Source organism: Cydia strobilella, chromosome 10 (genome assembly GCF_947568885.1).
Source record: "Cydia strobilella chromosome 10, ilCydStro3.1, whole genome shotgun sequence".
NCBI lineage: Eukaryota > Metazoa > Arthropoda > Insecta > Lepidoptera > Tortricidae > Cydia > Cydia strobilella.
Window position 1 is genome coordinate 5,059,413 of NC_086050.1, and position 15,142 is coordinate 5,074,554.

A 15,142-nucleotide genomic window follows, 5' to 3' on the forward strand; every position below is an offset into this window, starting at 1 on the left:
CCTAAGTTAATCTAATCCGATTCGAAAAGGACGAGAGTTCGATACGGGCCAAGAGTGAAAAGTACTTTAAATTTGTGGTCAAGACACCTTTTTAAACAAAGTATATTTATGTCGTTGACACAAGGTTTAATTTGAAATGGTTTAATTCGGGGCGCTATTATAAAAAAAACTTGACCCCATACCATCGCTAATCCAACACTCGTCACCTTAAGCGAACCTGTAAATATGAACTCCAATTACGTTTATTTGCTATTTGATCTCCAGTTATCGCTTACACTATTTTTTTAGAGGTAAATTCTCCCTAGACTTTGTTACAACAATATCGAAAGACGCCAGATTATTTTCAAGTTTACAGTATCATTATTAGAACCTTATTGCAATCACATAAGGTCTACCATTGATCAGTTCAGTTTTTGTTAGTTTAGTCAAATAATTTAATTTCAGTACCATTTCGTACCTTGTCTCAGTGACAATCAATATAAAACTCGCTACGGACTTCATACATATGTCAGTGACAAGGTACGAAATGGTATACTGAAATTAAATTCCTTGGCTGTGTGGAAAAGATTACAAAATATGGAAGGTGTTAATTGAATTGGACACATCATATCTTAGTGGTGCGGAAGGATGCATATTCTGACGAACTCGTTTTCTAACAAAAATTGAAAACCTGATTCTCACAGACTAGAAGTCAGAATCACTAGCATATACAATTCTGATGATAAAAAAAGTGTTCCAAAAATTTGTATGAAAATACATTCCACTACGTCACGCACATACAAGTGAAAAAAAAAATCACACAAAAATTTTGGTACATCTTGGTACATCTTTTTTTAATGGCAGGACGGAGAATGCTTTCGATTCTGCGTAGAATGAGCCCAAGCATGTACAGATTTGAAAGAATCAGGTTTTCAATATTTATTTTAGAAAACGCCCACCTATGTAATGACTAAAAGTGTGTCAAATGTTGCGCTACCTTAAAAACTTTTGAAGTCGGCGTCAAAATTTGGATTCATGATCATCAATTTTAAGTTGTGCGGAAGGAAGATGCATATTTTGACGAACTTATTAACACCTATGTAATGACGAAAAGTGCTAAAACGCAATTCGCGACTATTACAATGTTTACGATCGCGAATGAGCGCTACCTTAGAAACTTGAAGTCGGCGTCAAAATATAAATACAGTATTTTTTACGTCGACCGTGCAAAATGTGCAAAAACTTATGCAAACATTTTAATTAATTGAACAGGTAAGGCACACTATACTAGAAGTGAGTACTACTTGTAGGTAACCTGCTCAAGTGTGCCTAATCTATGTTTACTCTAATCATAGTAGTATTTTCATAAAATTTCTTTCAGGTATAAAAGGGTCATATATAGGTATAGCAATTTGGTGCACGTCTCTCCTGAGGACATTCCCAAAGGTAAGAACTTTATAGTCCTTATAGTACTTAAGCCTGATATTCGAATTGAACCCTTAAGGGGCCCACTGACTATCAGTCCGCCGGACGATATCGGCCTGTCAGTTGTTCGGAACTGTCAAATTTTTGTTTTAACAGACAGGCCTATATCGTCCGGCGGACTGATAGTCAGTGGGCCCCTTTAAACGAGTTTCTTGTCCATTTATCCGTGTGATATACATATAATCGTTACCTAGGTATCCGCACAAAAGTGATTTACTATTGTTCACAGGACTGAAAACTTTCGCTATAATTTTTATATCTGTATATTGTATAACCCAAATCACTGGTAACTACCAATCTGCACACTATTTGCACGTGCATAAAACTAACGCCCAAAATTTAGTACGGTACCAATGAAATATTAATAAGATTGGGTTGGGACAAAGTACAAACAACACCAACATATTGTTAGCTCGAAGTCCCCTTATTTAGATACGATATTAGAAATGCGAGGATCCTATAACGGCCTTCGCGCACCATATAAGAAGCCGATCACGATTTTAGAAGTTCAAAACAATTTATATAACTGCTTCTATCGATTTTATGACACCCGAATACGTTTTATTTGATTATATGCCTACGCAATGATGATCATAATATATTATTATCGTATTATTGTAGTTTTAGTGGGTTGAAAATGTATTGCTTGGCTTTCAACTGTATGGGTCGATACAGACAAAACGTTGCAGTTGGCGTGCAGTCGGCGTGCAGTTCTCATACAAATTGCAGTCGGGTTGCAGTCTGTCTGTACCGGCCCTAAGTGGTTCTCAAATTTCAAACTTCGCTGAAGGAGGTATTTTTAGGGGCCGTAGGCACAATGGCAAAAACGGAAACCATATAGTTCCGTTATGTCCGTCTGTCCTTCACAGATCTTTTGCTTTGAAACTGATACAATTTTAAAGAAAGGTGTATTTTGTAAGCCGCTAGTTAATCAAGCTAAATTAATAAAAACTGTTTTTTTGTTTGTTTTAGTTTTAAAAGACCTTGCGCATGCAGGTATCATGTGTGGCTCTACATTCTCAAAATGTATGTTTATCTACCTACTAATAATTATTATCTTATATGGAGTTTATGTCATTTCAACAAAGAAACCAGTAATTTATTTAATGAGACTACCTACACAATTAAATAAACATAGAACTACCTGTATGTTAAGTACACTGTAAACAAAAATTTGTTTTCTGAGTATGGCCGAATAGGACACCTATAGTTTTTATTTTATTTCAACGAACATGATATCACCTATTAATCATCATTTTGATAGAAAAACATAACGAGCCTGATGAATTAAGTAAATAATAGAAACTAATTGAATATTAAAGGTCTCCCCAGATATATCGACGCGGAATCGGCAAAACCCGATAGGAAAAAGCTTTATGTCGGCTATCGATATATCTGGGGAGACCCTAACAATAAAATCCTTACTTTATTGCAAGGTCCGCAAGCAATAAGCATCCTCTCAAACCCAATTTGTCATAAACTATCCTATTAAGCACATTTGGAACTGTTTATAACTGTACAATTTCACTCTTATCACAATCCAATAAGGTGTCAAATCAAATCCACTTTATTCACCATGCAGAAATAAAAACAAAAGCACACAATTCCAAAATCAAATCCATTTGCATTTAGAACGCATCACAGATAATCGCACGCGATTTTCTTTTGTTTTTCGCGCGAGACACCTTAATTCAATTTATTGCACAAATAAATTCTAATAAAGGTGTTTCTACACGTGCGCTACTCGCCGCGGTGCCGCGCTCACTAGTAAACAGTATGAAATTGTGGGCGCCGGCCTTCTTCGCACTGAGGGTTATGGAGTACAAGATAATGCTCAATTTGTTCTAAGTATATTGTTATCGTTAGAATAGTGTTATGTGTCACTTTAGGAAGTATGTACACACGGAGATTTGCAATAATGAAGCTTGTAAAGTAAGTTGCTAAATGATCTAGCATGTTTATGAGATGAGTCAGAATACATGGCTATATGAATCGTAACATATTAGTAAGACGATGGTAAACTCATAATGTGTGTACTATATGAATAAGTGTCCAATATAAATACTCATTCAGTAAATAAAATATTATGACATATGTATTGTTTTTTTTAAGCGAGAATCAGAAATATCAGAATCGATAAAACGAAAATGCGATTTGGATTACATCAATTAATGTCCTAAGATTTAAGTACTACTGGATAAATAAAGAGGAAATCTGAGTTAAACAGAAAAAACGTTAAGTCAAGGGTACGATTAGTAATCATGAAAGCCTCTAGGTCACTTCCTGAAGTTTCATGTTCTGCATTTTATAACATCAAGATTGAGTGAACCATTTCCTTTTTGATTAAATATTATCATACATATTTTAACTATTAGGTACCCTTTTACAAGAATTGTTGTGATGGAATACGCTTTATTACACGGTGATCGTATTTATTATTTAGTAGTCGCGTTGCAATACTTTCCTATAAATTCTTTAAAGTCCGTTTGATTTTCGATCGTTATAAATATTATAATCCTCCTGCCTACTAACCGGATCCTCATCTACTAACTTTGTCCACCGATGCTATGACTATTTGTCTACTTTAACTTATCCGAAAGCGCGTCCAACTCCAGCAGGGTGAACTCAGCTGATCGCGTGCATCCCACAGCTGGGCATCCAGCCGCGCTCACTCTCGCACAGCTACTACCACGCGCTCTTGTCCCATATGTCCTACCTTACCTAACCTAACCTTACCTTGTCCGGCAGCGCGTCCAGCTCCAACAACCTGAACTCCATGAGCTCTAATTGGTCGCGCGCGTCCCGAAGCTGCTCGCCCAGCCGCGCGCACTCTCGCGCAGCCGACGCCGCGCGCTCCTGCGCCGCGCGGCATTGCCCACATGACTGTTGACAACAAACATATCGTTATTTTTTTTCCAATGAAAATCACCTAAAGTTAAAAATAACGAGAAATATTCTAAAAGCATTATTCAACTGATAACTATGTCAGAAAAGATAACTTGTAAGTTCAATGTGAGACAGACGCCATATAATAAGATTTATTGCTGGGAAGACCGGCATAGTCATAGGGCTAAGCTCAGACACATTTCAAGAGGAATAGCTTCAGTCCTTCTGCTCTACCCACCTTCTATAAGGGAAGTATGTGTACAAACGTAAGAGTCAAAGGCGCAAAAATAACTTAAAACATTCTGGTTAGGTTGAACTACATTATCACGAGATTTAGTAGATGTATTATATGAGTAACGAGATACTTTCAGAGCATTATTCAACTAGGGAAGAAAACGTAACGGTGACAATTTTCTTTTTTCTGAAAATGTAGTTTAACCTAGCCAGACCTACATTATCAGATCTTTTTTTCGAAAGGCCTTCTGTAATGGAAACCAGCAAATTGTGAAACTTCTAAGGCATATTGTCTACGATCGATTATTCTCGGATGTAACAGTGGGAATTATTCCATTTCCTACTGAATGCATTAACTATGACAATCACTTCCGTAGAACAAATGGTTTGCATTGTTACAAACGTTTGATGTCATGTACTGACTATTCGGTAACACGCAAATGAAGTATGGCTATAGCTACGCCATACGTCTCGAATATAATCATCTTATAATATAATCAAACAAGACTAACTTTCAATTGGTTCTTTCCTTAGCTAATGCCGTCAAGTCTTTACTAGCTTCCTTAGATCCTTTGATCGGCCACACCAACGCTCAAAAACGGTGATGGTACGGAATCGGTGTAACGTGCCGTAAGTGTCACGATTTTATCACATGCCCTCCAAGTAATGTCGTGACGTTTACGTGTTTTGAACAGCGGTGTGGACGATTGAGCATTTGGCTGTCTTAAAAAATTTTAACGTAAAAAATGGGTAACTAAAGGTACTACAGGCAGTTTCGACACATATCCTTAGGTATGAGTATACTGAATAATAAAGAGATTCATATCGGAATTCCTGTATCTGTAGATTATTATAATTACGGCAAGCATCGCCTCATCAATAGCATCATTTCACGTGCTTGCACTCGAGATGACATTACAATAGATGACGCAAGCGCCAATACTCTACGAGGATATTTGCAAGAGATGATCTAACGCGACAAGCGAAAATAGCTTATACACCTTAGAGATAAGGCTTCTCGCTTCTCGCTTCGTCAACAAGATCAGCTGACATTTATGAGACTCAAGGCCGGACGGATTTCTGAGATCCATGTCACTCGATTTTTATGTCAACACCGACATTCCAAGGGGATAGGCATTATAGGAATGTTTTAAACAAAGTTGCGAATGTCAACAATATTTTGTTACTATTGTAATTGACACCGAGATAGGCACATATTTCAGCAAATATACGGTAGGTACGGTAGGTGTAGGTATTGACTATAGATATTAAAGAGCGCTGGTAACTTAGCGGTAAGAGCATGAGACTTTCAATCCGGAGATTGTGCGTTCAAACACTGGCTCATACCAATGAGTGTTTCGGAACTTATGTAGGATATAATAAGAATAATAACTTTTGAATTTTGATACTTACCAATTGCTTCTCCGTGAAGGAAAAGACCGTGAGAGAACCGGACTAATCCCAATAAGGCCTAGTTTTCCCTCTAGGTTGGAAGATGAAATGAATGAAATGGCAGTCGCTTTCGTAAAAACTAGTACCTACGCCAATTCTTGGAATTAGTTGCCAAGCCGTTGGCAGGCCCCAGGTTAGCATTGGCAGTGGCAAAAAGCCGATATAATTCAAGGAAGATGATGAAAATACACTCTTACATTATTGTAACCATTGGTGATAACTAAAATAAATTATGCCTCCATTTTATCGTTTACTTTTTTATTTTATTATTTTTTTAAATATTATATCGGGGTCGTGGTGACGCAGGTCCTTATTTAAATATTTTTGTGTTTTTGTTTTTGTGTTTGTGTACGTCTAAATCTATTATGTAATTCGTTTCAAATGTTTTAACCTCATATGGAAATATTTTCTGGATTAAATAATTTCATTCATTCATTTTGTAGGGAGAAACCCTGTGGGTTTTATTTGTGTCACTCCCTGTCAGTTGAACCTCATTAGTTGAGAATTGCTAGTCTAGACCTAGTATATTGGCAAAGCCATAAAAATAATCGAAGCCTTTATTGCTGAAACACGACGAGGAAACGAGATAGATGAACTTCACTGATAAACCTGCCCTATTGTCTGCCAATCTTTTTATCTAATACAAACACTATACTTCTGATTAGATAAGTAATCTATGCAATCAAATACGTTATCAGTAACGTCCGCGGCAGCTCGTCGGTACAGTATATTACAGATACATAATTGCTAGGGCGTAGATTTCAAGATTTGCTTAGGTACAGTCAGCTGACATAAGAACGTGCCGTAAGGTCAACGTGGGGAAGACCGGCATATATTTTTTTGGTTGGGACGACAGTCATAAGACAAGAACTTTCGTATTTGTATACGTACGCCGCTCAGACACAGTCAGAAAGGAAGAGCTACGCTCCTTCTACTCTACTGACCATCTGCAAGTGGAGTATGTGTTACGCAAGACTTGGAAACGAAGAAAGAGTTTGTAAACGATCTTACCTAATAGACGGGCACCTCCACATTGATCTTCCCTATATATATTTTACGGGATTCGATGTAAATCATGTTGTACTGATTAAAATATTTAGGTAGAGAGAGGGCCTTATTTACAGTTTGTTAAGTTTACAGTCACAGCTCGTCGTCGTATGTATGTGAAGTCAAGGCAAACTAAAGTAGTAAAATTTAAATCAATTGTAACATAAGTAAATTCGTTGCACATGCACATTCGATTTTTTTTAAAGGTTATTTAATATTTCCTGGAGAGGAAAATCTCCGAATGATTACATATGTTCTAGTGTACCTACATTACGTCACAAATCAACAAATTACTATGCTTTTAAAGGCAATTTAAGAGAAACTCGTGTTTACCAAAAACAAAAGAATCCAAGCGGAGACAAATGAAAGCCACTAATGTAGGTACATAATGAAAGCTAACAAATACGATTGCTTAATCTCCTTTAGTAAAGACTGTGCGTAAAATCTTATTTACATATAAGAATTTCACAAAACCGTAAGTGTTCTAATATTACTGTTCTAAAATGACCTTTACGTATTGCTGTATAAGATCCAATTTTCGGGAAGAAAGTAAGTTTCATAATAGTTTTGGTAATGGTAATCCTTGAAATGCGGATTTTACGCACGGGTTACTCGAAATCCGGCTTAGTGGAGGTGTCAGAAACAAGACAACATAGCAGCACTAGACATTGGTTTACCAAATACCATGTTTGGACTGGTAAGAGAAAATTTAAAGGGTCACTATTAATAGCCTGCTAATGGTTTAATTAACATTTAGTTAGGTACCGTACTTATGAAACTACCTGAAATTAGCTGATGAATAGCCTAATGGCAAGAATAGTTATTTGTGCAACAAGAGAGGAAAGTTGGTTTTTCTCGCGAGTGTTTATTTTGAGTCCCGAAAAAGCGAAAGATTCTATAATTGAATCACGAGCGAAGCGAGTGATTCTAAGGTAGAATCTTGAGCGTAGCGAGGGACTCAAAAACACGAGATGTAAAATAACTTTGCTCTCGTGTTGCACACATAATTTTTCACCTCAGTAGTGAGAACATATTAAAGGTTAAAATGTATTTCGAATTACACAGAATAAACAGAAAAATAAAAGTATTATAATATGTACGATACGATACGATACGATACGATACGATACGATACGATACGAGACGAGACCGGACCGGACTGGACCGGACCGGACCGGACCGGACCGTACCGGACCGTACCGTACCGTACCGTAGTATGAAGTTCATGGCCTTCACTAAATTAAAAAGCTACATTGTTTCACTCCCTAGAGTGAGGAAAGTCGCACTTTCGTCACTCCAGGGAGTGACGAAAGTAGGCTTGTTCGAGCTGTTGAGGTGAAAATTATATAGTTAGGCCAAGAAAAGTCTGCAACGATTTTGATAACACACGCAGTGCAAGTGTTATTTTAAACGACAAACTTCTATGAAATTATGGTCTAACTCTACTGTCGCCCATGGACATCTGAAACACCAGAGGGGCTGCGAGTGCGTTGCCGGTCTTTAAAATTCGCTCCTTTCTTGAAAGTTTGAAGGTGGTATCAGTCCGGAAATATCGCGGGCGACAATTCGGTCCACAACTTAGTTCAGCTGTTCGAGGCAGGAAGTTTCTGAAGAAACGATTTGTCATCTTGCCTATTTAAATACTTACCTACTACCTATTTGGTGTAATAACCTATTGCCTAATATTTTAAAGCATGTTACATAAATAGCGAACACAAAATTAAGACGAAAGTGGAGAACCCGCGCGAAATCGCCTTTACATACAAACGTAGTCCTCATTTTCCTCTCTGGATACTAACATTATTGTATATATTTTGACAATTTATTGTATATCAACCACAGCTACGTTTGATTTATTTTAAATTTTTAATTATTATAGTTAGGAGTATTAAAAAATTTGTATGAAATCTGTTTTTCGCTCCTAATTTTTACCATAATCAAAAAATCTAAATGGTTAATATACATCCAATTATGTAAAAATATTTTCCATAATGTTGATATCCAGAGAGGAAAATGAGGACTACGTTTGTATGGAGAAACGGCCTTCCGTTTCCTCTTAACTTGCACATAGTAGAGCGGCTTTTAAATGGCAGTCTAACAAGAAAAGACTCGTGACCTGTCGTATAAGACATGAAGGTCTTCCAGTTTCGGTATACTCGTACAATACTAATGCATTTGAACTGCTTCGTGTTGTATACCAGTCACTCGTATAATCAACAAAGGGCAATAATAACTTCATACCGGTTTGACCTATGACATTTAGAATATTATATAGGCAGTACATTACAGGGACTTAATTTTATTTCCTTTCCTCGTGACATGTAATAATTAATATGAATTATTTGGTTTATTAAATTCGATATTATTAATTTATTGGGTTGGGGGTACATACTATACCTACAGAATAAATACACGCAAGTAGTTAGCAAAGTCAAGTTAAGTATGAGCAAAGATAGATATAACTCCGTAATAGATGGATACAGTCTAAGGAAAAAACGTGCCTCGAAAATCACGAAAATTTGATTCTCGATCAGATGGCGCCACTAGTTTTGGCCTACACTCGTATAGAGGGCGTTGACTGTTTCGTTTATTATTTATAATTTTAACGCACACCAGTGAAAGAACATGGGTCAAAATCATATAAAAATAATTAATGCAAAAAAAAAAATCATTTATCCATATTTAAATACATTTTATCGTATTTTTATAAATATTTATTTTTAGTTTTAAAGTGTGTCGACAGATGGCAGTGAATTTACTGGGGTTACAAAATTTACTATGACAGTACCGCTCTAGTATAAGTTACTGTATGATATTATTAATTTATTGGGTTGGGGGTACATACTATACCTACAGAATAAATACACGCAAGTAGAGTTAGCAAAGTCAAGTTAAGTATGAGCTGCAGATTTGTTTATAACTGGACGTGTGCAAATTTTGCTGATTGTTGTATATGTACAATGATATTGCTTTTTAAAAACGATTGCAGCGCCATCTACGTTGTTTTGTCTGTTTGTCCTCATTAGAAAAAAACAGACAGACGGACAGACGGACAGACTGACAGCGGAGTTTTAGTGATAGGGTCCCGTTTTTACCCTTTGGGTACGGAACCCTAAAAACAGTATCCCGCAAATCGAGGTTTCCGTCAAGCAATTAGAATGTTAGTCTTGTCTGTTTGCCGTACTGACTGTAATGAGGTACCCAGAAAGCATAATCACGCATTTCTACCGGACACACTACCGCCGCATTTCTACATAACTAATAAGTAGCAATTTCCTTCGATTAACTATAAAAATACGTTAGTAGAGAAAAGGTAAACATGTTTGCGATTTTCTACGTTGTGTCTTTGGAATAAGGTGTTTATGACCGCGTCTGTCTGAAAACCATAGATTACCTCCTACAGACTCCGCGACACAAATAATAAACTCGTAACAACAATCAGTTTCACATGTCCAGTAGTGCCATTTTACCACAAACACTCCATATTTGGCAATTTATGAGACAAATCTTAGTTTATTGAATACCTATCTATTTTGATTTGTATTAATTTAAAGTACCGTCAAACGGGGTGAATAGGGACAATTTTGAACTTTGAGAGAGATTTTAAAGGATATTTTTTTCTCGATGGCCACAAATGTTAAGGGTTATAAACTTTTGTCTTATGTTTGAGAATCGATAGAGGAACAAGTGATCAGGGTTGTCAAACATATAATAAGTTGACAGGTAAGTACCTGGTCTAGATAGTTTATTATACTTAGGTACTTGAAAATGATTAGGTAAATATTATAATAAATAATTCCGATAGGGTTACAGATTTTTAACGTAAACAGAACTGAAATATGGGCCCGCTCTTTAATTAGTGCCTACCTATATATGGGGTCTAGTGAGTAGATGATCTATGATGGACACATCAACAACTACCCTATGGTAATATTTACTTTCGTTGTCATCACGCAATTATAAAGTTGGTTCTCATGACACGTACGTTATGCTAAGTGTGCATGCATATTAATAAGTGTAATAGAGGCTTTACACTTAGCTGTGATTATTTTTTATGGTAGTGTGTTGCAGTCCATTTATTAAACGGTGTAGCGGAGAGATTTGAGCAACAAGATCAGACTGATGGTGTGGTAAAATAGAATAGAACAATTATTTCTTGCGACACATACACAAACAATTTACAAGACCTTATTGGCTATGTGCGAAGCTAGTATTAGTCTAATATTATTAGTGTGTTGCCATGGTAACCCATACGACTTGACAGTTCGTGGGCTGATAATATTAGTCTAATACCGTTCGTGAAATGGGTCCCAGCAATATTTTTATTAGTTACGTAGCTCATATAAAATGTGGTATAAATGGTTAATGTCAGCTAAGGCAGAAACTGCTTGCTAAGAAACAAAAGCAGTGTTTCTTGACAAACAATAACCGTGACCAACGCGACTCTATCCTTGAGGATACAGTACAAAGTAGAGTGACCACTATTATGGTATTCTATTATGTGCTCACGGTGACCACCTACCGTACTTACAAACACAATTACGTCATTTACATCATAATCTGACACCCACATTATAATATAAAAGGACTCATGACACAAGCCGAGTGGCTGAGTGAACAGAAATACTAAGCCAAATAACGCTATCTGAAATGAAAATTATACTTTAGTTTCTATAACTGATAGTTCCATTTTCAAAATCATTTGTTATTGATATAGCGCCATTCGGCTTAGGAAGGCAGAATAGCTCTATGAAGTAGTTTCCATTATCAATCATTAACGTTAGATTCCTTATACCTGTCATATTATAAATACGCCGATATTAAACTACGTAGAATAAGTTACTTATATTTTTGCCTGTATCAGTTTTAACTTTATAAATAAGAACAAATACTCAAAGATATATGCCATCATCATCGAACAATGCATACAGTACAAAAAAAAGATACCTAGCGCCTGAATGAAATCGAATAGCAACAGATACTCACCCACATATCGGTGAGCGGTTGTGGCGAGAGAGAGGCAGGCGCGGACGAAACCGCCGAGTCTGCCGGGGGAGCCTCCTAGAAAAAAAAACAACTCGTAACGTAATTAATCTAATAAAACTAATTAGGTAATATGTGGTATTTCAGTTATTTTCTTACTAAGTATGCATGCTATTACAAATTAAAAAAATTTTCAGGTGTTACAGCGGGGGAAGAAAGGCTGTTCGGATTACAGCGACGTTCGGATTAGCCTGTGTACGGATTATCGAGGCTCTACTGTAATTCAGCCTTGGCCTTGTCTAGTCTAATTTATTTAACAAATTCTACACTATTTACTGACCCTATAAAATGTTTCTTTTCTGTGTTGTATGTCCGTTTTCAAATCTTCACGGTCACTGTTCTCTTTACTCTGTAACAAAACAAAAAATAAATTAAAGATCGAAAAACAAAATACAAAAACAAAGGTCATCACATCCATCTTCAGCTTTTTAGACATAATATTATTAAACATATCGGTAGCCCATCGTGATTGATGGCATTGTGATATTTTCAGTAAAGTTCCGTTTCATGTTGTTAGTTAAAATCAAGCTTTCTCACAGATTTAATTTTTCTAAGTTCACAAGTAAACCGTGAGAATCATTATAAAATACCGTTAATTATAAGCAAAAGTAAAAAAACTAACAACGTTATTCAAAAGCAAGTCTTTTACCATAATTAGCAAACTAACGAAAGCAAAAACTAGAGCTGACAGTATGAACATGAACTAGCGAAAGTCGATAGAAAGCTCGACTTATCGACTTATCGCAAACGGATCGATCGAGATGTACATCGAAGATGGCTCCGTTTGATCTTGCGAATGTCCGATTTAATGAGCATGCTGAATAAATTATTGTAAAAAATCGTGACTTAGTGGACTGTACTTTTTATTTCATTCATGGTCCTGTTATTATTATTGTGAGGCTAACGTGCGTAAAGAAAACTCTTTCAGTCAAACGATCGATTTAGCTTCAGCCAAGTATTTCATCAGACGTTTAGTCAGGCTATAACGCTCATAATAGTAGTGGTCTTCGGCGTATTTATTTTTAAATTAAACCCCTAGATTTTGAGCTGTAGTGCTACTAAATTGTACTAATTACTATACTTGGTATATAATGCACTATATATAAGTAATAGTAGAATTAGGTTGTTGAAACAGAGACTTATACGTATTTTTAGCAAATTTTGACGTAAGTATCTTAAAGTTCGAATAAGGCCGCTAGTCTCTCTGGCTGAAAACTGTTGGAAGGCATGGGCAGTCGCTTTCGTAAAAACTAATTAGTGAGGATTAGAAAGACATTAAAATAATTCTTCAGAGTTAAAATTATTCTTATAATTGTATTTTATATCCGAAACTCGCATTTGTAGCAAATTTATGAACATACATAACTTATCAGAATAACTATACATAATCAAGGTATATGAGGTCCTTAAAATAACCGATTGAATAAGTAAACTGCTGTACAAGGGTGTGCATAATATATTGCACTATTGTTCCACAATTCATTGTTCTGAACTTTAAAGCCTAACCGGACTTGTAGTTCAAACATGTAGCGACTTGTAATAAATTCTAGCTAAGTTTGGAGTTAGTAACAACAGGAACTGAACGTAGCCTGAACAATGCGGATACAGTCCTAAACACATTTCGTATCAAAAACCTGTAAATTACTCCTTTTTAATTTGCTAGTGCTGTGCAAGCGTCGATAAAATAGTCGATAAGCAGTACTGATTGTGTTAAGGTCATATGGGGCAAGAGAAACATAGTTTATTTTGATTAGGGCAAGAGAAACAGTAGGTATGTGGAAAGGAAAGACCTTCTACGACAGTATTTTTAAGTTAGTTTTTTATGCATTAATTAGTTTATTTTTAGTATTATCATTTAATTTTGTTTTTAATATCTCTAACTTTTTATTTTACTTACAAGTGTTTTTCTTGTTCCAATGTTTCTCTTATCCCATCTAACCACATATAATATATGTTTTATATTACTTTATATTTTTACAACGTAAGAAAAAAAAAATCGGGAAATACCGTTTCAGATAAAGTATTCTTAATGAAAAAAATTTCATTTCGTGCTCAGAAGAGCTTAACATTATAAGTACCTATGATAACATTATGGAAACTTTTTGGCCTTGCATCTATTTACATTTTCATTATACATACTAATATATGTACCTACATATTTCTAAATCCACTTTGTTATGACTATTGTTCTTTTTCTATATTCGTTCAACCATAATATGTTAAAACATTCAGCATGTGGCAACTACACTATTTATGGCTATCGAGATCGAATTTGATACGGTGCAAGTAACCAAATCTATGTGCTGTAACTGTATCGTTAAATGACGCCTTTTTCAATCTCCATACTGATTTATTGACAACGATTAGCTTTGGTGGCCAGTCATAAAGTATACGGTCAAATTTCGTAACATTTACCGTATTACAAGCCCTTTAGCATAATGAATTTATAATAGAACTGTAATATAACAATGTAATATTTGTTACATCATTTGACAACAGGTGGGCAGAGAAGAACATGTTTGGGTCACCGATTTTACATTAGTTGCTCTTTTAAAACGTTAGTCGTTTCTATCTAAGAAGAAGAAGAAGACAAGAACGAAATCTAATATATTTCGCATTTGTAAGTTTGTCATCAGTATTTAATTTTTAGGGTTCCGTACTAATAGGGTAAAAACGGGTCCCTATTACTAAGACTCCACTTTCCGTCTGTCTGTCTGTCACCAGGCTGTATCTCATGAACCGTGATAGCTGGACAGTTGAAATTTTCACAGATGATGTATTTCTGTTGCCGCTATAACAACAAATACTAAAAACAATAGATAATGGTACGGAACCCTTAATCCGCGAGTCCGACTCGCAGTTGGGCGGTTTTTTTTATTATGTTGTAAATTCATAAAAATCGTTTCCGATGTTCTAAAAACAAATGTATATACAAACTATTGTTTATTGAACAGCACAGCTTTCTTAATTGTAGAAGTCTAACTAACTGTCTAAGTCTTAGAAAAAATTGTGTCCC

General features: G+C 35.8%; 1 protein-coding gene across 2 annotated transcripts in view; it reads right to left on the reverse strand.

The window, feature by feature from the left end:
- Positions 1 to 15,142, reverse strand: part of LOC134744533 (axoneme-associated protein mst101(2)) — a 169,676-nt gene that overhangs the window by 19,911 nt on the left and 134,623 nt on the right. For both annotated transcript variants that reach the window (XM_063678339.1, XM_063678340.1), the window contains 3 exons: positions 12,407 to 12,475; positions 12,070 to 12,144; positions 4,201 to 4,347 (listed from right to left, as the gene is read on the reverse strand). In XM_063678339.1, coding sequence (XP_063534409.1) covers positions 4,201 to 4,347; positions 12,070 to 12,144; positions 12,407 to 12,475 — 291 coding nt within the window. The remainder of the gene's footprint in view (positions 1 to 4,200; positions 4,348 to 12,069; positions 12,145 to 12,406; positions 12,476 to 15,142) is intronic.